The 23,269-nt window shown below is 35.8% G+C and overlaps 1 protein-coding gene across 1 annotated transcript; it reads left to right on the top strand.

Annotated features, from left to right (window-relative positions):
• Nucleotides 1-10,417: 10,417 nt before the first annotated feature.
• MSTN (myostatin) lies at nt 10,418-15,453 on the top strand (the record flags this gene model as incomplete). Its single annotated transcript, XM_081242264.1, has 3 exons — nt 10,418-10,814; nt 12,649-13,022; nt 15,073-15,453. Exons 1-3 carry the CDS (start codon nt 10,442-10,444, stop codon nt 15,451-15,453), a joined length of 1,128 nt encoding a protein of 375 aa, XP_081098390.1. The 5' UTR covers nt 10,418-10,441.
• Nucleotides 15,454-23,269: the final 7,816 nt, after the last annotated feature.

Here is a 23,269-nt window from a genome sequence, read left to right as displayed (position 1 = left end):
TTGCTCAAGTGCTGTTTATAACTATTACCCACTCCTCTCTAGGGGTAGGGCAATGTTGTACATAAATATACTCAGCGCCTACCTACAACCAAACAGTGAGTGTTAAATAAATATTTGATGAAATGAAATTCTAAGCAGAGTCTTTACCACATTTTATAAAGTATTTAAATTTCACCTGTTCTCCAAACCTATGGATAACAAGGGGGGAAAGCAGCACGGAGGGGGGCGGGGGGGCGGGAATCGGGAGATTGGGATTGACATATATACACTAATATGTATAAAACTGATAACTAATAAGAACCTGCTGTATAGCACAGGGAACTCCACTTCGCTGTACAGTACAAACTAACACAACACTGTAAAACAACTATACCCCAATATAAATAAATAAATAAATAAATTTCACCTGTTCTCTCATTGGATTTCTCCTCTGAGTCCAAGTGAAGATGGAAAATATTAGATTTATTCATATTTAAAATTAAGGTAGAGGGCTTCCCTGGTGGCGCAGTGGTTGAGAGTCCGCCTGCCGATGCAGGGGACACGGGTTCGTGCCCTGGTCCGGGAGGATCCCACATGCTGCAGAGCACCTGGGCCCGTGAGCCATGGCCACTGAGCCTGCACGTCCGGAGCCTGTGCTCCGCAACGGGAGAGGCCACAACAGTGAGAGGCCCGCATACCGCAAAAAAATAAATAAATAAATAAAATAAAATAAAGGTAGAATATTTGATTGTATTACAGTGGATTTAAATTCATGGTATCATGTAAAAATGTCCAATATTTAACACAGATTTTGAGTCTTAATAATAGTAATGCCTTACTTATGGATTTTATCAGTAAATTCTGGGATGTTATAAAAAAAAGAGGGAAGATATATAAAACTGAATTCAAGGTTTAACCTGAAGTCCCTTAGAAAAATTGATGGTACAGGTGATGTAGTTCTTAGAGTTCCCAGCAGGGGCCAGAATGTTCATGTTTATGGATATTCACATTAAATGACAATGTTTTTACTGTAATTCAAGATTGTATCTATTTTTAAACCAATAAGAAAGTCAGATAGAACTATTTATAGTTAAAATTACTAAAAACTTCTGACTTATTAATTTAAAAATTCAAGAATGTAAATATATAATTCAAAATAGCAAAAAATGAGTTTGACAGAAGTAGTAATGTTCTGTAACAAAAGGCTAACCCCTAATATCTGAGCAAATGGGTATACAAAGTACTTTTAGTCAGTAGACACTAAAACCCCTACACTAATTGCCAAACTCAGGTCACTGGGTCTTTCAGTTGCCAAGCCAGACTATGGACTGGGTCCAAGAACAAAGGGCACCACTATGGCGTTGACCCAGGAAATTGGGCACTGACCTTATTTGTTAATTTTAGAATATTAAAAAAATTCCTAACTCAATATAAAAGAAGTACTGGTGCTTCCAAAGTATTTCAATGCAAATTGCCTTTGTGAATCAAATAAATTGTTTTTAATTTAATTCTAATTTAAGTCTAATATAACCTTTCTCTGGACCTCAGTTTCTCCATCTGTTCAGGAGTACATTAGATATGATAATCTACTAAAATTCAATTTTTTTTCCTTAGACAAAAAGCATCTTTTTTTTCTTGTCTCTAGTTCTTGGCATAGTCTCTATCACAAACCAGGTGCTCAGTAAATGTTTAATGAACAAATAAATGAATAAATAAACAAATGAATAAATTTTTAGAGAGGTCTTTCTAGGAATTTACAAAAGAATTTGGAAACAGAATGCCTCTGAAAGCCAATCTTCTGCGAATTATGAAAAACAATGCTTTAGGCAATTCCAAGGAAATGAGAAAACATTTTCTGAATACTCTTGAAAAGAACTGAATTCTTTCATGGCTATCACTATTTCCAAGTCACTAACTGAGTAAAGAGGGAGTTAACTTTTTAAAAGTGTTTTAAGACTTTAAATTTAAAATCTAAATCTAAAAAAAAATTTTATGTGCAGAAACATACTCTGTATTGAGTCAATGGTTTCCAAAGTTCCCCCAGAACAAAACCCTGAAAATTGCAAGATTTTCTCTCGGGGAGTGGTTGTTTGTTGGAAGTCTTATCTTAATAATAAGGGAGGGTAAAGATTTCAAAACTAAAGGTGTAATTGTGCCAATTCAATCTATATTGTCATCTGCTCCAGAAACCATGTGCTTGTTCTAAGATAAACAAAACCATCATGAAGGAAATCAGTCATCAAAAATAATGAAAATGAACTTCTTTTACTCAGTTTCTCATTTATAAATTTTTTAAATTTTACTTCATTAAACTTGGGGACAAATGTATAACTGCAGGCAGAAGTTTCTGTGCCTTCTTAATCCAGAGAGGTGGGCAATGGTGTGGAAGTTTAGACCAAAAGTGAGCATGTAGGTGTAGCAAATTTGAGAGCCCAATTAGAGACTGTTATATATTATATCAGGGAATCTGAGACATCCCTGCATGCTATCTCACTGCATGTACATTCAACAAAAAACAAAAATAAAATTCAAGTCCAGTAAAAGGGGCTAAAATGAGTGAATCACGGACTTTTTCCAGACACCAGCCACTGCCTTTGGGCAAAGGACTTAAGTAGCTATGCTTGCTTGCTATTAATAGAATAAAGAAATTATGTGAGCCAGGTCCTCAAAACTTGAATAATATAAAGATTCATTCTCAAGGAAAAACAATTTTTTCAAAAACTCTCATAGATAAAAGTCAACCCCTATCACTTTAGATGACACTTGAAGCCAACTTGATTATAGTAAAAAAACTCAATTGTAAACACTTTTTAAAATAGCACTGTAGACACTGTATTTGTAGACGCTGTATAAAATGAAGACATCAAAGATGTAAGGTGGTTATCTGGATGATCCAGAATATACATCAAAAACTAGGTTTTTTAAATGATACAAATGAACCTATTTACAAAACAGAAATAGAGTCACAGATGCAGAAAACAAACTTATGGTTATCAAGGGGGAAAGGGGGGGAGGGATAAACTGGGAGATTTGGATTGACATATACACACTACTATATATAAAATAGATAACTAATAAGGACCTACTGTATAGCACAGGGAACTCTACTCAATACTCTGTAATGACCTATACAGGAACAGAATCTAAAAAAGAGTGGATATATGTATATGTATAACTGACTTACTTTGCTGTACAGCAGAAACTAACACAACATTGTAAGTCAACTATACTCCAATAAAAATTAATTTTAAAAACTAAGTATATATTTTGAAATTACTTATGGAACTCGTAGACACCCCTGCGAAGCTAAGGAACTGAAAGAGCATTCTGGGAACTAGGTTGATTTCTGGCCCACCTGGGTTGGCTATTCAAGGAGCTATGCCTTGGGGTAAACTGAGGCAATAAACTCTATCCCAGTTTCAGGGGGAAATGACTTCCTGCTGGTATAAGGAGAAAGCAGGGAGAGAAGGAGTACTTTACAACAAAGAATATGGATAAGGAGGAGACTGTAACACGTATTATCAGTTCACAGTCTCCCTACCGGGTCAAGGCCAAGAAGATTGTTCAGCCTTTGCCTTGCCTACACACACACACACACACACACACACACACACACACACTACCCTCTTGAGATTTCTTTTCTGCTCTCTGGCTGCTTTTGACTCAATTTGAACTAAATAGAACCTGTGTTGGGTAAGGGCTCTGGGAGTCTTAAATAGTGGTGTCACAGCGAGCATGGTCACTCCCTAGCAAGGTCTTGTTAATAGCTACACAGTGTCTTTGCATAATCACAGATCATTGAATGCAAAAGTTCCAGTGGAATGTTTGAGTGTTCGGTGCACTAGCACAGAACTGCTAGAGGTGGCAAGGACACAGAGGGACCTCCGAGTACTGGTATTCTCTAAGAGGGCGAGTAAGAAGGAACCCAATAGAAATGTTATGAACCACAGAGCAAACCGATAACACAACAAGAGCCATTTAGAAAGTCTATAAATATAAACATAACAATATATTATGAATATAAAACTGTACCTACTGAAAAATTAGAAAGTTGAACTTTCTTGTATTTAAGGAGACATTCATTCATTTATTGGTTCAGTTATCAGTAAACACATTTGAGAATTGTAATAATCTATATAAGTAACACTAAGTCTTTTGAGTCTAGTCTCTTTTTTCAATGGAAAAAAGAGGAAGCAAAATTATAACTTAATTTTTATTCTTTGTATTTCAAATGTATAACGAATAAACTAGAGTACCCACTTTGGAAAGGAAGGAGGGGAGAAAGCACATGTTGAAGCTTTCCTGAATGAATACTACCTCTAAAGGACAATGGAATGCAAACGTCTTGTTAACTGGGACATTATTGTGACACACTGCCATAATATGAATGTATTACCTCAGGACTGACCTGAAAACCAACTAAAGAAATCCCTCAAGACCAGATTGCAGCCTACCCGCTAGAACTGACAAATGTTGTGCAAATGTCCTCTAGAGAACCTACAAGTTAGTAGTTGGTGATTATAAAACAATAAAATTTATGTTTCTGCTCTTGGCAATAATTATGTATCAGTAAATAAATACACAGTGTCTAAAAATAACCATGTTTGAGGTCTCATTAAAAGTACAACTATATTGGGCTTCCCTGGTGGTGCAGTGGTTGAGACTCTGCCTGCCAATGCAGAGGATACGGGTTCGAGCCCTGGTCTGGGAAGGTCCCACATGACGCGGAGCAACTAGGCCCGTGAGCCACACTACTGAGCCTGCGCGTCTGGAGCTTGTGCTCTGCAACAAGAGAGGCTGTGACAGTGAGAGGCCCGCGCACCACGATGAAGAGTGGCCCCCGCTCTGCCGCAACTAGAGAAAGCCCTCGCACAGAAACATAGACCCAACTCAGCCAGAAATAAATAAATAAATAAATAAATAATCGTTTGATTGGCATGAGATTTATTTAAAAAAAAAAAAAAAGTACAACTATAGGGTTTCCCTGGTGGCGCAGTGGTTGAAAGTCCGCCGGCCGATGCAGGGGACACGGGTTCGTGCCCCGGTCCGGGAGGATCCCACATGCCGCGGAGCGGCTGGGCCCATGAGCCATGGCCGCTGAGCCTGCGCATCCGGAGCCTGTGCTTCACAACGGGAGAGGCCACAGCAGTGAGAGGCCCGCGTACAGCAAAAAAAAAAGTACAACTATAGATATTAAGATGAGAGGACTTCAAGTTAGAGGGGAAAAAATTCAATTGAAGCAGTATAAAATGTATTACTTTGGGGGAAAGTGTGGTCTGGGGATCCCTGGAGTGAAGACCCTTTCAGAGAGTCTGTGGAGTAAAAACTATTTTCATAACAATGCTAATATTTTCTTGCTACTCTCATTTTTTCTTATATACATAGTGGGGTTTTTCCGGAGGCTCCATGATATGTGACGACATCATCACTTTGTCAGCAAATAGAATATATGCTTGCGTATGTCTATATTCTAACATTTCTCATTTTTAATTTATAATACGTTAAATATTGATAGATATGACCCACACAAACAAAAGCTTTTGAGGATCCTAAATAACTTTTCAGAGTAAAGGAATCTTGAGACCAAGAAGTCTGAGAACTACTGTTTTAGGTGATACACCTCAAGTTAAATGGCACAGCTCATCAAATTTCTTCCTGTTTTATATTGAAGAGACTAGATTGTAGGCTTCACGAAGACAGTGACTGTTTCTGTCTGGCTCACTGTTTTCTCCTCAGAATCTAGCATGGTACCAGGCACATAATAGGCATTAGAATATTTCATAAAATAATAAATGAATTAATACAGTTAATATTCAAACAGCACAGGGGTTAGGAGTGCCAACTGGTCTTCCAGTTGAAAATCTGCATATAACTTTACAGTCAGCCCTCCGTATCCAAGGTTCTTGCATCTGAGGATTCAACCGACTACAGATGGTGTAGCACCGTAGTACACATTTAGTGAAAAATGTGCATATAAGTGGACCCTCTCAGGTCAAACCCGTGTTGTCCAAGGGTCCACAGTACATACATACATGCATACATGCATTCATAAATGAAGGCTTTGCCAAATGACTTATTCAAGGTCACATAAAATGTCAGCAACAAACCCAGAACTATATTCCAGATCTCCTGTCTGCTACTCCTATACTGTTACTCCCTGGCTCAACGATACTTTTGTTTTTGTTCATTTTTGTTCTGTAATCTATTGAAAGCATGGATAATCAGGTACTGCCACTGTGAGATGACTACCTTTCTCATGCTGTTATGTGAGTTGAGCAGTGTACAATTTTTTTCTGGCCTTAAGCATAATCAGAACAGTGTGATACCAAAGGGCTATCATCACAAGGAAGTGGCAAAAGTGATCAGATAAAATACAACTTTCTGTTTTTTTCCCCACAGCAGAGTTGAATTTTTTATGATTCATTCTTATTCTAATTCCTAGTCTCCTCCTTTCTTTGGCCACATCATTAAACTTCTGGCAAGCTTTTGCGTGAATGCACTCAGTAGTTCCCAGACTGCAAAAACCATAAATGTTTTTTGGGAAATATGCCTTATACTCTCAAAGTTGTTTTGAAATGTCCCCCCCGGTATTTGTAAGAGAGGAGAGAGAAGTTTGCTTCCTACCTTACTTATGGTTACAGAAATGTAAAGGCCCACCCAGTACACAGAAGCACAGTGGGAAAGAAAAATACAAGGCTTGTGAAGAGGTGAACTGGCCACCTAAATTGACTCCCGTGAGAAACTGCTTTCAAAGATGGCAAACCTAAGACAAAGCCAATAAGCTGGTCGACCGTGCCCTCCCATCAACTAGAAGGAATTCTCTACTCACTCATCCTAATGACACAGTCCTGTCTTCATGAAAGCAGCCAAAGCCAGGCCTCCAGCAGTCAGACCACAGTGAAGCTTCCTACTGCTGGTGCACCTTCCTGCTCTGGGGCCTTGGGAAGGTTGCTGTCACTGACACTGCAGAAGGAATATAGGTTCCTGAAACATCTTGAGGACCTCTTAGCTCATTCATTACTGACGTCTAGAGGCACTGATTGAATATAGTTGATTCTCAATATTCATAGTAGTTATGTTCTATCAAGTCACTGCCAACACTGAATGAGTGATTACTGAGCCACTGCTCCAGGGGAAACACAAGGTTACATCCTGTCAGCATCTGGTCACATTTTTGTCAACCAGTCAATATATAACCTTGCTTTATGTGCATTTCTGTTTTAAAATATCTTATTTAGGGCTCCCCTGGTGGCGCAGTGGTTGAGAGTCCGCCTGCCGATGCAGGGGACACGGGTTCATGCCCGGGTCCGGGAGGATCCCACGTGCCGCGGAGCGCCTGGGCCCGTGAGCCATGGCCGCTGAGCCTGCACGTCCGGAGCCTGTGCTCCGCAACGGGAGAGGCCACAACAGTGAGAGACCCGCGTACCGAAAAAAATAATAATAACAATAAAAATAAAATAAAATCTTATTTAATATATATTGCTGATTCATTAACATTGGATTCACAGCCAAAAGCCCTATAACTGAAGCCTGAACAAAGCTTACATAACACACATATTTTTCCATAAGGAATTTTTTTCCCTAAGTTCTATCACAACCTTCTTTTTCAAAACTTGTGGTAAAACATACATAACAAAATTGACTATTTAACCACTTTTAACTGTACAGTTCAGTGGCATTAAGTACATTTACACTGTTGTGCTACCATGAGCAACATCCATCTCCAGAAGTTTGTGATCTTCCCAATTGAAAACTCTATCTACTGAACAGTGGCTTTCCCCCATCGCATCCCACCCCTCCTCCAGCCCCTGGCAACCACCATTCTATTTACTTTTCATCACAGCCTCCCTGTGCCTAGGAGCACAGCACTTCAGCACTATGCCTGGGGGCCACTTTGAACAGCAGAATCACCCCCAAAACACCACACAAAAATGTGAAAAAAAAATGGTGCTATATAGATTGCAAAAAGGGCACTTATTAAGCACTTATTAAGCATGAGGGCTGAAACAAGGCAGAGAATTAATTGCCTTGGTTGACCTGAACTGGGATCCTGTGTGTTGGAAGCCTCAAATTTTTCGCTGCTCTGTGCATGTGCGTGAATGACTATAAAAGCGCTATGAGTATTGATTATGGAGTAAAAAATAAGTTTCATCAATGAGACAATTTGCAAACATGGAATCCGTGAGTAATGAGCAACGACCATGTGGAAATGACGACCCTTGTTTCCAGGTAGTAAGAATAAACAGCTGAAATGTGCCTTGTGATAGGGCTGCCTTAGAACATTTTACTAGAGAGCTAGCCTACGTGAATTGATAATTGGCAGCTACAAACTGAAGCAGTTCTAGTTCATGTGGAGGATAAATTTAAGCATAATCTCAAACCCCTCTGCATGAAGCAAAGACCAAGTACTCAAGTACTAGTTATCAATCACTTACTGTGTGACAGGCAGAATACTCAGCAATTTACATGTATTATTGAATTACATCCCCCCCAAAACTCTATGAGGAAACTGAAGGTTAGAGAAGTTAAGTATCTCATCCATTATTACATAGTTAGAAGTTGCAAAATTGAGATTTAAACTCAGGTCTATCTGACTGCAGAACCTGAGGTCCCAACTTCTATGCAATTCTAATAAGAGTTAAGAAAAAAAAAGATTTGATTTACTCAGAAGTATATAGAAGCATATGTTACAATCACTATAACATTACAAAGATTTATATGCTGAAAAATAAATTTACCAAACAAATAAAACTTTATAAGCCTGATCTAATACTGCTCCACAGCAAACAATATCTGAAATCTTTCAGGGCATCTGGTTTGTGTCTGGTTTTCCTTAATCTTTAATGATGGGCAAATCTAATGCATTATGTAAGGCCATTTTTTTCTCAAGAGATGTAGATACCTCTTAAGAATTTGATGAAAATGCATTAACTTTTCAGGCTACTGAGTTGCATTTTAGTGCACTGAGGCAGTAAATTAGTGTACAATGTGCAAAAGTAGTGACCTAAAAAAATGAATATTTGATATGAACCACTGCATTCTCTTGGAAAAAAAAGTAATGGATTAACTCTCTCAGGAGCCCTTAGCTTCCCCAAGAGAAGGAGGAAGAATAAATCTCCTGTGGCCTGGAAACAGCTTCTGTTTCTCGCTGGCTATGTTTGTTTAGCTTTTTAATAGTTCATTTGATTAGATCTTGTGGCTCCCAAAGCTAAGGTTGAGAGTTTGATCCCTACAGAGGCCACTTAAATTTAGAGAACAAAAAGCTCTATTCTCTGCTCCCAGACCTTACCCCAAATCCCTGCCAGGTGTCTGCCCTCTGGTCAAATGAGAAACTGGCAAAGGGGTGCAAACCTAGCACAGTATTGGGAAATAGAAAAATGGGCACCCTTTATTATGGTGCTCCTTTCATGTGTCCACAATATTTGGATATAATTTATAGAGAGTAGATACTACATTTTTTCTTTTACCACTGGAAATCTGAGGAAGACTTCATCACCAGTCATAAAATTCATTATCTTAAGCTTATTCTAAGTTATTCTAAGCTTATTCTAAGTTCAGATAGCTGACATTATCCTCTTGGTAATAAACAACAAAAAAACACATCCTCTGAGCAATATTAATCTGCAACTTTGGGACAGGAAATAATAGTAATCAGTCAAAAACTGAATACAATTTTCATATGAATAAAAGATATTAAATTATTTAAAAAGAATTCCATGAGAAGTTTAATATTAAAGTAAGTATGATTTTCATTATGTGTTAAGAATTTATTCAGGAAAACAAGTTTCTCAAATTATAGCCGAAAATCTTTTACTAGTATCACTATCTTAACTTTAAATTTAAAATTTAAATCAGTATTTCCCTAATTACACAGTACTAAAAATAATTTACTACAACACGTAAAAACCCTTTTACTTCAAATCCTTGCCTAAATAATATAAAATCATTTTATTTTTTGAGGAAAAGACATTTCAACTTTTTAAGTATGAAGTGTAAATTAAGATTTACTTATTTAAATTATAATTTTAAAGTTTCACATATAAAGATGAACAAGATCTAAGTGTAGTTTATATTATTGTGAACATAGATTTTAATTTTTCAAATGTCACATATATCTTTCATTATTTGTAGATTTATTTCTTTTATGAACTAGTCAAATGAATCAGCTCACCCTTGACTGTAACAAAATACTGTTTGGTGACTTGTGACAGACAGGGTTTTAACCTCTGACAGTGAGATTCATTGTGGAGCAAGAGCCAATCATAGATCCTGACGACACTTGTGTCATCAAAGTTGGAATATAAAACGCCACTTGGAATACAGTATAAAAGATTCACTGGTGTGGCAAGTTGTCTCTCAGACTGTGCAGGCATTAACATTTTGCTTGGCATTACTCAAAAGCAAAAGAAAAGTAAAAGGAAGAAATAAGAACAAGGGAAAAGACTGTATTGATTTTAAAATCATGCAAAAACTGCAAATCTATGTTTATATTTACCTATTTATGCTGATTGTTGCTGGTCCAGTGGATCTGAATGAGAACAGCGAGCAAAAGGAAAATGTGGAAAAAGAGGGGCTGTGTAATGCATGTATGTGGAGACAAAACACTAAATCCTCAAGACTAGAAGCCATAAAGATCCAAATCCTCAGTAAACTTCGCCTGGAAACAGCTCCTAACATCAGCAAAGATGCTATAAGACAACTTTTGCCCAAAGCTCCTCCACTCCGGGAACTGATTGATCAGTACGATGTCCAGAGAGATGACAGCAGTGACGGCTCCCTGGAAGATGATGATTACCACGCTACGACGGAAACGGTCATTACCATGCCCACAGAGTGTGAGTAGTCCTATTAGTGTAGAGCAACACTTCTGCTGACTGTTGTTCTAGTGTTTATGAGAAACCGATCTATTTTCAGGCTCTTTTAACAAGCTGCTGGCTTGTATGTAAGTAGGAGGGAAAAGAGTTTCTTTTTTTTCAAGATTTCATGAGAAATACACTAATGAGACGGAAAGCTGCTGCATAATTTGTTTCCTTAGAGAGCTAAAAAGCTAAAAATAAAATGCTTGCATAGCATTAATGTTATATAGTTTAATGTGACAACTATAACATGCTTATGCTTTCACAGCTTAATACCACCAAGGTAAGGACTGGGAGGTACTACAAGCAATGTGAAAAACTTGAAATTGTTTAACTACATGAAATTTCATAACTGCATTTGGTTGTCTGAAATATGCATTTATAGTAACAGGTTTTTTCATAATAAAGAGAACGGAAAGAAATTTGTAGATGTTGAAGCCTATTTGGGCATTTGCTGAACACCTAGAATGACTTCTGTTACTGAAAACTATTTCTCACAGTGTTTTTATGTTCGCCACAAATTAAAGTTATCTAATTTTGAAAGCTATTACAACACTGGAAAATATGAAAACATATTTTTTATAAATTTAATGTATTACTAAGAGCAATGATGAAGTAAGCATAGCATAATAATAATCATGAGCTAATTATCAGAAAATGCTAAGAAATAAACATTTTAACTGAGTAGGCTATGGCTCACAAAGTCCCACTTATACCTTGACCATGGTACTATTGTTGAAAGTACCCGATCTGCATATTTCCAGGCAGGCACATGCTTAATAACCTCCTAAAGTATTATTTTACTCCTCATAGGAGGGAGGACTATTACCTGTAGTATCTGCTTTGCTTCTAGAAGATAATATACGTCATACCATTCCTGTTGCAGGCAGTTCAAAACTATACTCAAGGAAAGTGGGACAGGCACCTTAACAGAGAAGGCATGACAAGAGTTTTGTGCCATATGTCTGTGATCTTGCTTTATAGAGTGGTTTAACCACTTTAAACTGGACTCAAAACAGTTTCAAAATATTGTTTTTCTTATTAAGTAGTTAGGTTATAATGCAACGAATAATTTTCCTTTAAGACTGTGCTATCGGATAATCCTGGAGTAGATGTGCCTTATTTATAAACAATCTTGGAAAACCAAAAGGAAAGAAATTTCTAAGTGCTTCTGCTTACAATGACAGCCTGGCTCTAAAGACAGTGTTTTCTAAGTTTTGAGATAGGCTGAATGCAACATTCAGATTTTGGTGCTACTTACCTGCTAGTTTTGTTCCTTTAAAAGGCTATCCCAGCACCCAAACATAACAGATGTACTATATTTTCTACTAATTACAGAGGCTCAGTTGCTCAGTGTCTTGTCCCCAGGTAATTCAGGCCTGGGGGAAGGGTTCCTTCTTCCAGACTGATTGGTACAGCTGCTCAGTAAGTGTAACTACTCAGATTCCCAAAGAATTCTAAGTGGATGTTCCTCCACAGTTTCTCTTGTTCTCTCTAATCATCATCATCTTAAAATTTCATCCACTTTTCATTCCTTAATAGAATTTTCCTTAGTCCACAGTTCTCTGGAGAGGAAGTAGGTTCCTCCTAAACAGCTGAAAAAACATACATCTAAGAAAATCTGAAAAGCTAGAGTAATTATTTTATTTGACAGTTTTCTGAGTTATGAATGAAATGTTGCATATTTTTTTCATTTTAAAAGACTAAATGTGCACACATTATTCCAATGAACATGCTCATTGATTAATATGGAGTTTATTCATGTCATGAAAAATGATTTCAGTAACTCTTTTTTTTTCTTATTCATTTATAGCTGATCTTCTAATGCAAGTGGAAGGAAAACCCAAATGTTGCTTCTTTAAATTTAGCTCTAAAATACAATACAATAAAGTAGTAAAGGCCCAACTGTGGATATATCTGAGGCCAGTCAAGACTCCTACAACAGTGTTTGTGCAAATCCTGAGACTCATCAAACCCATGAAAGACGGTACAAGGTATACTGGAATCCGATCTCTGAAACTTGACATGAACCCAGGCACTGGTATTTGGCAGAGCATTGATGTGAAGACAGTGTTGCAAAATTGGCTCAAACAACCTGAATCCAACTTAGGCATTGAAATCAAAGCTTTAGATGAGAATGGTCATGATCTTGCTGTCACCTTCCCAGGACCAGGAGAAGATGGGCTGGTAAGTGATTACTGAAAATAACATTCTAAAAACCTTATGTTTTTATTCATAATGTGAATGAATAGTAGTGGAAAACTACCAGTTTCCTATGCTCATAAGCTGGACAAAGGTATCTTACCCCGATGGTAGCCCTGTACCCAATAAAAGTAGGTGTCCAATTTCATATCCTATGAAACACTCTCTTGATACTTTTAGTTTGCATGAGGACTTAAAGAAAAAAGTTACACCATAGTCCTTAACTTCTTAAGGAATTCTTTTGAATTGGGAATGAAATATAAAGTGCTTTTCATTGATGTGCTATATGATTATATAAATAAAAACATGAAGTCTTCATAGTGGATTCTAGGACATACCCAACAAAACATTTTTTTCCCTAGAAGAGTGCCAAATGTGTTAACATTTTTTTGGCTTAATAAAGTGGAAAAAAATAAACTCTAAAAATTATAATTGAAATAAAATGCTTTTAATTATAGCAACTAACTAAATACAATATGTTTAGACTTATATGCTATTACATATACTATATCTAAGATCCCTCAAGATAAATGTTCCTTATTTTCTAGGCTGTTGATGCATTGATGTATATGTGGATTACTCTGTGAATTACTCCTAATAAAATTTAAAATTTTGGGGTAGTTAACCTGTACCAACAAGCTTATTTCTGAACTGTCTTACTATTGTTTTGCAAGAGTTTACTTAGGTAATGCCAACTAATTTAATATCAGGTCAAACAGAAGACAATGCCTTATATATTATAAAAATTAATAAAAACCATTTAAAACCTAGTATAAATTTAGAGTTACTCACTCTTCTGGCTTATCTATGCTTGTGTTTACTTCTGTTTTCAAAAACTTATTTAATGTGACCATATCCTTTACTTCCATTTATTGATATAATTTACAACAAAAGATTATACTTGCAAGAAATGTGTTAGCTTTTCAGTTTTTAAATGGTCTTGTTTATAAAGAATATATAATTAGTAAGTCATATCTACTTTAAATGAAAACATATTCTTTAAGAGATTATACAATTTTCCAAGTGATCTATTTTTCTTTAAATATGCTACATAAAATGTTACTGACTCCCAAAATGATGTTATTATTTTTTATAATCTTAAATACCAATAATTACCAGGTCTATTTTGATTTTGATACAGGATAAAAACTACTATTAATTATTTAGGAATGTGTTCTTTTTTATAGACAGCATTTTAATGATCAAAGTTGGCGATGTGACAGAGGCTTTATTTATTATTAAACAGATGGTTAATATGATGTATTCCTCAGACTTTTCCATATAAAAGGAAAAATGTCTCAAATGCATGAAAAGATTGGGGCGGGGGAAGGATTAGCAAATTATTGTTTAAATATCTGAACAGAAACATTTTTCAGTGAAAGAATAAAGGAAATATTATCTTATCTTCTTCTGAATCTGTCCCTCCCTCTCTTGGAGTTGGTCGTTCCAACCCAATATACCTACCACTACCTTCATCACCCTACCTTCCTTTTTCCCATTACAATCTGTACAGTGCTGGGTGGTAACTATTTTGGTTTGGTGTTAATATCCAAGGATCCCTGAATAAGATCTAGTGAATGGAGGATGGATGAGTATACCTATCCCTCCAAGAGTCATCAGATATATTTAGCCACCATATTTAACCAACAAGCAGGAAGAGAGAAGCTAGCTTTCCCCCTTCCTCCTTTCTTCCCTCCTCCCTTTCTCTTCTCCTCCCTCTCTCCCTTTCTTGCTATCAATATTTTCAGAGCATCTATTATGTGCCAGGCATTCAGATACACAAACTGGGGAAAACAAGAAAAGCAAGACAAAGATTTGACCACAGGGGACTCTGTATTGCTACTATAGTCTTTTGAGCCATAAGGGAAGTATCAAGCCTAGTGTAAATTAAAATTCCTTAATGCTGTGGCAACATTAAAACATAAAAACAAATGTGGCAGAAGCAAAATGATTCGTTTCTTTCTTCAACAATGAATGCTTGAGGTAGGAAGGTGTTTCAGGATCTATTACTAACTCTGCTTTCCTTTTCATACAGAATCCCTTTTTAGAAGTCAAGGTAACAGACACACCAAAAAGATCCAGGAGAGATTTTGGACTCGACTGTGATGAGCACTCCACAGAATCTCGATGCTGTCGTTACCCTCTAACTGTGGATTTTGAAGCTTTTGGATGGGATTGGATTATTGCACCTAAAAGATATAAGGCCAATTACTGCTCTGGAGAGTGTGAATTTGTATTTTTACAAAAATATCCTCATACCCATCTTGTGCACCAAGCAAACCCCAGAGGTTCAGCAGGCCCCTGTTGTACTCCCACAAAGATGTCTCCAATTAATATGCTATATTTTAATGGCAAAGAACAAATAATATATGGGAAAATTCCAGCCATGGTAGTAGATCGCTGTGGGTGCTCATGAGATTTATATTTGTTTCATAACTTCCTAAAAAGTGGAAGGTCTTCCCCTCAACAATTTTGAAACTGTGAAATTATGTACCACAGGCTGTAAGCCTAGAGTATGCTACAGTCACTTACGCACAAGCTACAGTATATGAACTAAAAGAGAGAATATATGCAACGGTTGGCATTTAACCATCAAAACAAATCATACAATAAAAAGTTTTATGATTTCCGGAGTTTTTTAACTTGGAGATCAAATTCCATTTATGTTCATATATATCACAACATATGCAGGTAAATGAAAGCAATTCTCCTTGTGTTCTGGTGAATTAAAGGAGTATGCTTTAAAGTCTATTTCTTTACAGTTTCATTTAATATTTACAGAAAAATCTATATGTAGTATTGGTAAAATGCAGGATTGTTATATACCATTATTTGAATCATCCTTAAACACTTGAATTTATATTGTATGATAGCATACTTGGTAAGATAAGATTCCACAAAAATAGGGATGGTACACCATGTGCAAGTTCCCATTCCTATTCTGATTGATACAGTACATTAACAATTCATGCCAATGGTGCTAATACAATAGGCTGAATGGCTGATGTTATCAGGTTTATCAAATAAAATACATTCAGTAAAGTAATGTTTCTCCTTTCTTCAGGTGCATTTTCATACTCCTCCAAATGGGGAATGGATTTCATTTAATGAAAGAAAAATCATTTTTCTAGAGGTCTGGATTCAATTCTGTAGCATACTTGGAGAAACTACATTTACAAGGCAGCCAAAAAGTATTCATTTTTATCAAAATTTCAAAATTATAGCCTGCCTTTGCAACACTGCAGTTTTTATGATGACATAATGGAAATGACTGATTCTATCAATATTGTATAAAAAGACTTTGAAACAATTGCATTTATATAATATGTATACAATATTGTTTTGTAAATAAATGTCTCCTTTTTTATTTACTTTGGTATATTTTTACAGTAAGGACATTTCAAATTAAGTATTAAGGCACAAAGACATTTCATGTATGACAGGAAAGCAAATGCTTATATTTCGGAGAAAATTAGCTGATTAAATGTGGTCTTAAAACTCCATATGCTAATGGTTAGATGGTTATTTTACAATCATTTTATATTTTTTTACATTATTAACATTCACTTACGGATTCATGATGGCTGTATAATGTGAATGTGAAATTTCAGTGGTTTACTATCATTGTATTCAAATCTCAACGTTCCATTATTTTAATACTTATAAATATTATTAAGCATACCAAAATGATTTAACTCTATTATCTAAAATCAGAAAAATAAACTGATGATATCTTAAGAATTGTTAATTTTATTTTATAATTTGATAATGAATATATTTCTACATATATTTACTTCTATTTTGTAAATTAGGATTTTGTTAATCAAATACATTATACTTATGACTAAGTGAAATTATTTCCTACATCTAATGTGTAGAAACAATATAAATTATATTAAAGTGTTTTCACGTTTTTTGAAAGACAACAGTTTTATGTGATAATGATTACTTCTGGATTTTTGGTTTTCACTTTATTGTAAAAGTTTAATGATTTAGCACAAAAGTTTGGTTTAGAAATTTTAGGTCTGCTACTCTTGTTTCTCATGAGTGAAATTCCTGTTAAATTGGTTCTGGTCAAGTTGCTTTAAACATACAAAAGCAAGGGCTAGTTACATCTGTTTCATTTCTCTTTATCTTGACCTGAAAACTATTTATATGTTTTCATAGGTTCAATTTCCAAATGCATTGCAGTTGGCAAGGGTATATGGTCCTAGAGTTACAAGTTCTACTGAAGCCACAGGGACACAGGGAAACTGCATCTTTTTCCTAGCGCTTAATGATACTGGCACATTTATCTGAGTTTTGGGGGCACAAATTTTCAAACTGAATTGAAAAATAATTATAAAGTGCCTAGAATCCACCCCTGGCTAATTTAATAGCTTAGCTCTAAAGCAGTGACTATGTCTAATGGGGGAGGCGGTTAAAATTTTGTCTAGTGTTATGGTTCTTAAATAAATAATTTATAATTATTATAACCATGAAAGATATTACAGCAATTTACACTCATACAAACAAAGTGCAGTACTTTTTTCTAATTCTGATACTGACATATTTAACACTGACAAGGCTGAAGCTGTAAGGGAGTTGCCCCTGTTGGGGGAGGAGCCAGCTGTGGTAACGGGGTAAGGCCACTTTTCAGTTGCACATATCAGAACATACTTCTTCCAGGGCCATGAATATACATGACCTCAAAGTCTGGGTCAGCAGGCCCATTAAGACACCTTAGGCTCTGGAGCACAAATAACTGGGGACCTTGATCCCTACAGTGGGAACTGTGAGGAAGGAACACCCTCCGTTTCCAAGGACCCAGCTTCAGGACTCCCCAACCTTTATATTCACCCTTACCATGGAGCCCCAGGATCACATCACTAACCTCTCCATTTGGTAGCCCGCTTCAAAACCCATATGACCATGAAAGAAAGCATAGGACCAATTAGTTTTGTGACAAGACCTAGGCATTTCTTTTTCTATTTTGCCTAGGTCGCAAAGGCGCTCTGCTATTCTGCCTATGGGCATGTCACTTTCATTTTCAGCACCCCAAGAATATTTACTTGTAATATGTGACACTAATCCCTGAAATTTTCAGAAAACATTATGTAAAGTTTAATGTAGTGTATCAGTTTTAATATTCTGAATGTTTTGTAATACTTCTCATACTTCCCACAAACCTGTGTTAGTTAAAAAAACACAGTAAAAATAAAAACAAACAAAAAACCCTTTCAAACTTTATGGTTCCTTTTGTATTCAAGTTGGTTTTTGCACTTCTGTAGAGAACTTTATTTTCTTAAAATAAAAAGGCAATATTTTGACATTGACAGTAGCTAGATTAGAACTCAATTATTCTATACCCCAAACAAAAACAAATCTATTTCACTTTAAACCACCATATACTCATTTAAGAATGTCAATGACCCTTTTGGGTCTGGTGGGACACTCTCACCAGGAAAAAGAAAACTCACAATTTTGCATATAATTTCAGGGAGCTCAGGGTCTTCTTAGAGCTCATTCATAGAATCTAGTTTATTTTCCTTCTTAAGATAAAAATTATTTATGAAGTAATAAAGTATACTTATAAGGGCCTGCTTCCCAATTAATTCATTTTAATCCTTAAACAATTGAATGTTTGAAAAGGAAAATAAGTATCAAATCAGCCTGGATGTCTTAACATGGCTCAAACACTTGCTAATTACCAAAACATTCTATGTTTCTTAAAGATCATCCAATCATCAACTGGCAAGTCTGTGACAGATTAAACTAGACAGCTGAATAAAAAGCACTTCAAATTATGAACTCACATTCTTTTTATGTGTCAAAACCAAAATCAATAGATCATCAGGGCTTCTGATGTCTGGGTGTCAGAATTAGGAGGGTATGAGATGATAATATTTACTGAGCACCAGATTTGTGCTAGGAACTTTCCTGACACGCTCAATGTAGGAGACATTATTGTCCCCAGTTTACAGAAGAGAACTCTGAGGAACTGAGACAGTAGGAGGTACCTCAGTGGCTGGTCTGAATTTGAATTCAGAGCAGTTCGACACGATGATTCATTGCTCTGGTTACACCAATTCTTCAACAAGTCCTAATGAAAGAGTGAAACTATATTTTTTAATGTATAATTTGTAATATACTCTTATATATGTTCAGCATTGGTTTCTGCAAATGTTGTGTGGCTGCATTTTAATGAGGGAGGTTAGAGTTGGTATCATGAGAAGGTGGAAGAAGAGCAGGTGATTAGCAAAGCAGAGAAATGTACAAACAGATAGAAGTGAGCCAATGTCACAGGATGTGAGAGATGGAATAGACCTTAGAGATCATCTAGTTTACACATGACAGAACTGAGGTCTAAAGAGAGGGTTGCCCAAAGTCATAAAGTGAATTGGTTCAAAAACTGAGACAAGAGTTCTGAAATGCTAGAGTAGAGTGGATGGTGGGTCAGAGTGAGAAGAATGATTCCAAAAGACAAAATGCAGGAGAGCTAAAAACAAAAAAAAAAGCTCTGAGTCATGGTTTGTCAGCTGGGGAATGTCAATAGTGGGCACTAACTAAAGGTCCGTAGGATTATAACAGTTCACATCTATCTTTTATCAACCTGGAGACTATCTTGGACAAATAGACTCTAATGGGAAATCTATGGTAGTATGTGATTAAAACCACTACTTTACTGTGTACAGTAATACAAATTGAAATAATAATTAATAATTAATAACTTTCAAAGTCCCCTCACATTAATGATGTAATTTTATTTTCATAATGCTGGAAGTTAAGTATTATTATTATGCCCATTTCATAGAGGGAACTGAGGCTAAATTAAATTAATCAAATTGCCCAAAGAAATGTAGCATTTATATTTGTACATTAATTATATAAGAAATAGAAATAGAAATCAAATAAGTTACACTTGTTTGATCATTCATTCCAACACTACTCATTAAAAATGTAGCATGATAAAAAAATTCCATTTAAAATATCAAATGATCACTTTAAAAAATAAGACACATGGATACTATCCAGTAACATAACTAAGAAATTAAACCATAGGCTAAAATGTGATAAACAAATCATGACTTGCCTGGCACGTGACGTATAGTGTTGAAATTTCATTTGCATGGTCATTCAGTTCCAATTTACACACTGCAAAACATATCAAATTAAACTATACTAATTTTGGTCATCCCTGAGTATGATGTCGAGCAATGCGAAGTGGTACTAAATTTAGTTCATTCATGCCTAGGTGGAATTTTGCAGAGGAAGTCTTTGAAAAATTAATACATTTTCATTAGATAGCATTCATTTATAGCAAGATTGTCTTTGTTACAATTTAAAACACTAGATAGAGGGATTATTTACATATATTTTACTAGATTACCTACCAAAGACTTCAATGAATACCACATCCTGTCAAGAACACAGGATGTTCTTGAATGTAAGACTTGACATATGAAGCTGCCTAATTTATCTGACAAGCATAAAATGTATGTGTAATAATAACGATAGACAACTCCCTAGTCCTCTGATACAATGGTTGAGTAGTTCACTTCAGCTATGGTTTAACATTACACTAAGTATTCCTGATACAGAAATACATAGTTTGGCAATGAAGCAAAGAAATACATACTAAGTTTTCATTGATTACAATTTTGGATTACTGTAAGATAGAAAAGTTTTTTAACAGTATGATGTTATTATTTTTATTCTATAATAAAGGTGATTATTAAACACACATATATTTACTTTCTTGAAAAACTGACTTTAATAACATTTTTTTTTATTAGTTCTGTGTACGCACTATAGGCAAAACACTATTCACTGGAATTAACTTACAGAGATCTAAAACATATTCCCAGATTCTGATCTTAACGAGATCTGTTGGAGAGTTCTCCTGAAGGGCCGACAGATAAACTTGATTCAATTAATCTTAAAGGTAAGCTTTAAACCAAATATATGAAAAGATTAACCTACTAATTCGCATTTTTAATTTGTCTTCCTAACCATTCAAGATTATTTGATTAAGAAAACTTTCTTCCTATAATGTTATGTTCTTTTTTTTTTTTTTTCTAACATCTTATGAAGGACCCTATTCAGAACAAAATCTGATTATGCGGTTTTGGCCATGGATCCTCCACAAGACTTTCCCAGATCCGCTCCCACGGACACTAACTCTGACTAAGAAGCCAAACGTCTCTTGGCTCTATTCCCATGGAACTCAGAATTTTGGCATTACCTCTCCACTAGCCAAAAACAAAACATGTCAATACAGGAACGTTTGCCTACATCATGACATCAGATCCTCATAATGCTGAGATAGAATTCTGAAAGTGAAAATCAAGCATAAAACACCAATTTACTGAGCACACTGAATTGACTGTGGGAGAAAACCCAAATTGTTAAATGGAAACAATCAGGCAGTCATTGAGGCAACTGCTTGGCTTGAGCTCCAAGAATATCTTCCTGAAAAGCTGCATACTTCTCAGCAACTCAAGAAATGGCATGAGTTATGTGTCTGCCTGCACCCTAAGTAAAGGATCTACTGAGGAAACTTAGCCATCTTGGGCTCTGAACCAGGCCAGGTGCCATGGGAGAGAAACTAGAGCAAAAAAGAACAAATGACAGTACTGCTTCCTACTTGTAGATGTTCCCTGGCAGCAAGTAAAATTGTCCCAAAGTCTAAAATCTATCAGGACCTATGTCTTATGCATTAGTGAATTTAAGTTCCTTACAGCTCCAGAGTCAGAAAAAATTCCAAGGAAGTTGCATAGGACTGATGGGAAGCTAGCTAGGTTCCCATCTACTCATAGGCCAGGATGCATCCCTATGACTGAAATACCTTGCACCAACTGGGACTCTCCTGGGCGAAGAGCCCTGCACTGCAGTGCCAGCAGAGCTCTCTCCTTTGCTGACAGAGGTGGGTAGACTGTGAATAGTGAGCCCCACCTTGCTTTTACCAGAGGTTTGAACAAAGAATCCTGGTATTGGCCAAAGAGAGCCGTGTCATTTCAGAATTTGTGCCAAAGGCTGGAATTTGTCTTTATATCTGTTGGTACGACACGAATTGTGTTGACACAATGTATCTGTTAACCAGGTACATTACCTGGTTAGTGCCCTTGGGCCTCATATATCCTGTTCAGACTGGCAAGAAATAAACTGCCTGTTGGACCTTGGACAAGAAGCATGAGCATTTACTTACAAGGGAAAAGCACATTACATAGATATTAATATCTTCATTTTTAGAATGATGAAGTTGAGGTTCAGAGATGATTGTAATTAAGTGACTAAGGCAGGTGCATACATGATGGGAGAAATACACATACAAATGTAGAACTAACACAACATTGTAAAGCAACTTTACTTCAATTTAAAAAGTAAAAATTAAAAAGGGACCTACTCTCCTTGCTAAGCAAATAAGTAAGTAAATAAATAAAACTAAAAAGGGGCATACTATATAGTATGGGAAACTATACTCAATATTTTGTAAAATATAAGGGAAAAGAATCTGAAAAAGAATATATATATAGGAATATATATATATAAGTATATATATATATAAAAGAATATATATATAGGAATATATATATATAAGTATATATATATAAAAGAATATGCATATATATGTAAACTGAATCACTGAGCTGTACACCTGAAACTAACATAATATTGTAAATCAACTATACTTCAATTTTAAAAAGATAAAATAGAATAAAATAGCCAAAAAAACCCCAAAATGTAGAAGTACAGTTTTTCAGCTATTAGTTCAGGTGTGAAAAAATGTAATTTTCTACTTGTTGTAGAACTGACATCAGCTTTTACCTCAAGCCCATTTGTGCTGTATCACCATTTCTACTTTATAGGGGCACTGTCATGTCAATGGGAACTGCTCTAATAATGTTTGTCATGTCCATGGATTTCACCCAGAAAATCATGAACGATATCCCCCTCCTCTCAAGTCTCCAGACTCAGAGGAGGAGTGTAATGTGTCTCTCTTCTTTACATCCAGCTCAGCCTATGAAGTAGGGCATCAAAAAAGATCACTGTCTAAAACTTCTCTCTTCCATCAAATTCACTCCTATCATAAGCTCATGAGATCTTTATGTGAGAAGATATAGGAATAGGTTCTGGCTAACTGGATCTATTTACTAACACTTTATATTTCATACCTGAACCCTAGACCCTTGAACTTAAAATTTTGTTAAATACTACTATCTTTTTTTTCCTGATTCTGATCTGAAAAGTAC

Source organism: Mesoplodon bidens (assembly GCF_964165515.1).
Source record: "Mesoplodon bidens genome assembly, chromosome: 8".
Taxonomy (NCBI): Eukaryota; Metazoa; Chordata; class Mammalia; order Artiodactyla; family Ziphiidae; genus Mesoplodon; species Mesoplodon bidens.
The sequence above is the reverse complement of the archived record's forward strand: the minus strand, read 5'-3'. Positions and strand labels throughout refer to the sequence as shown.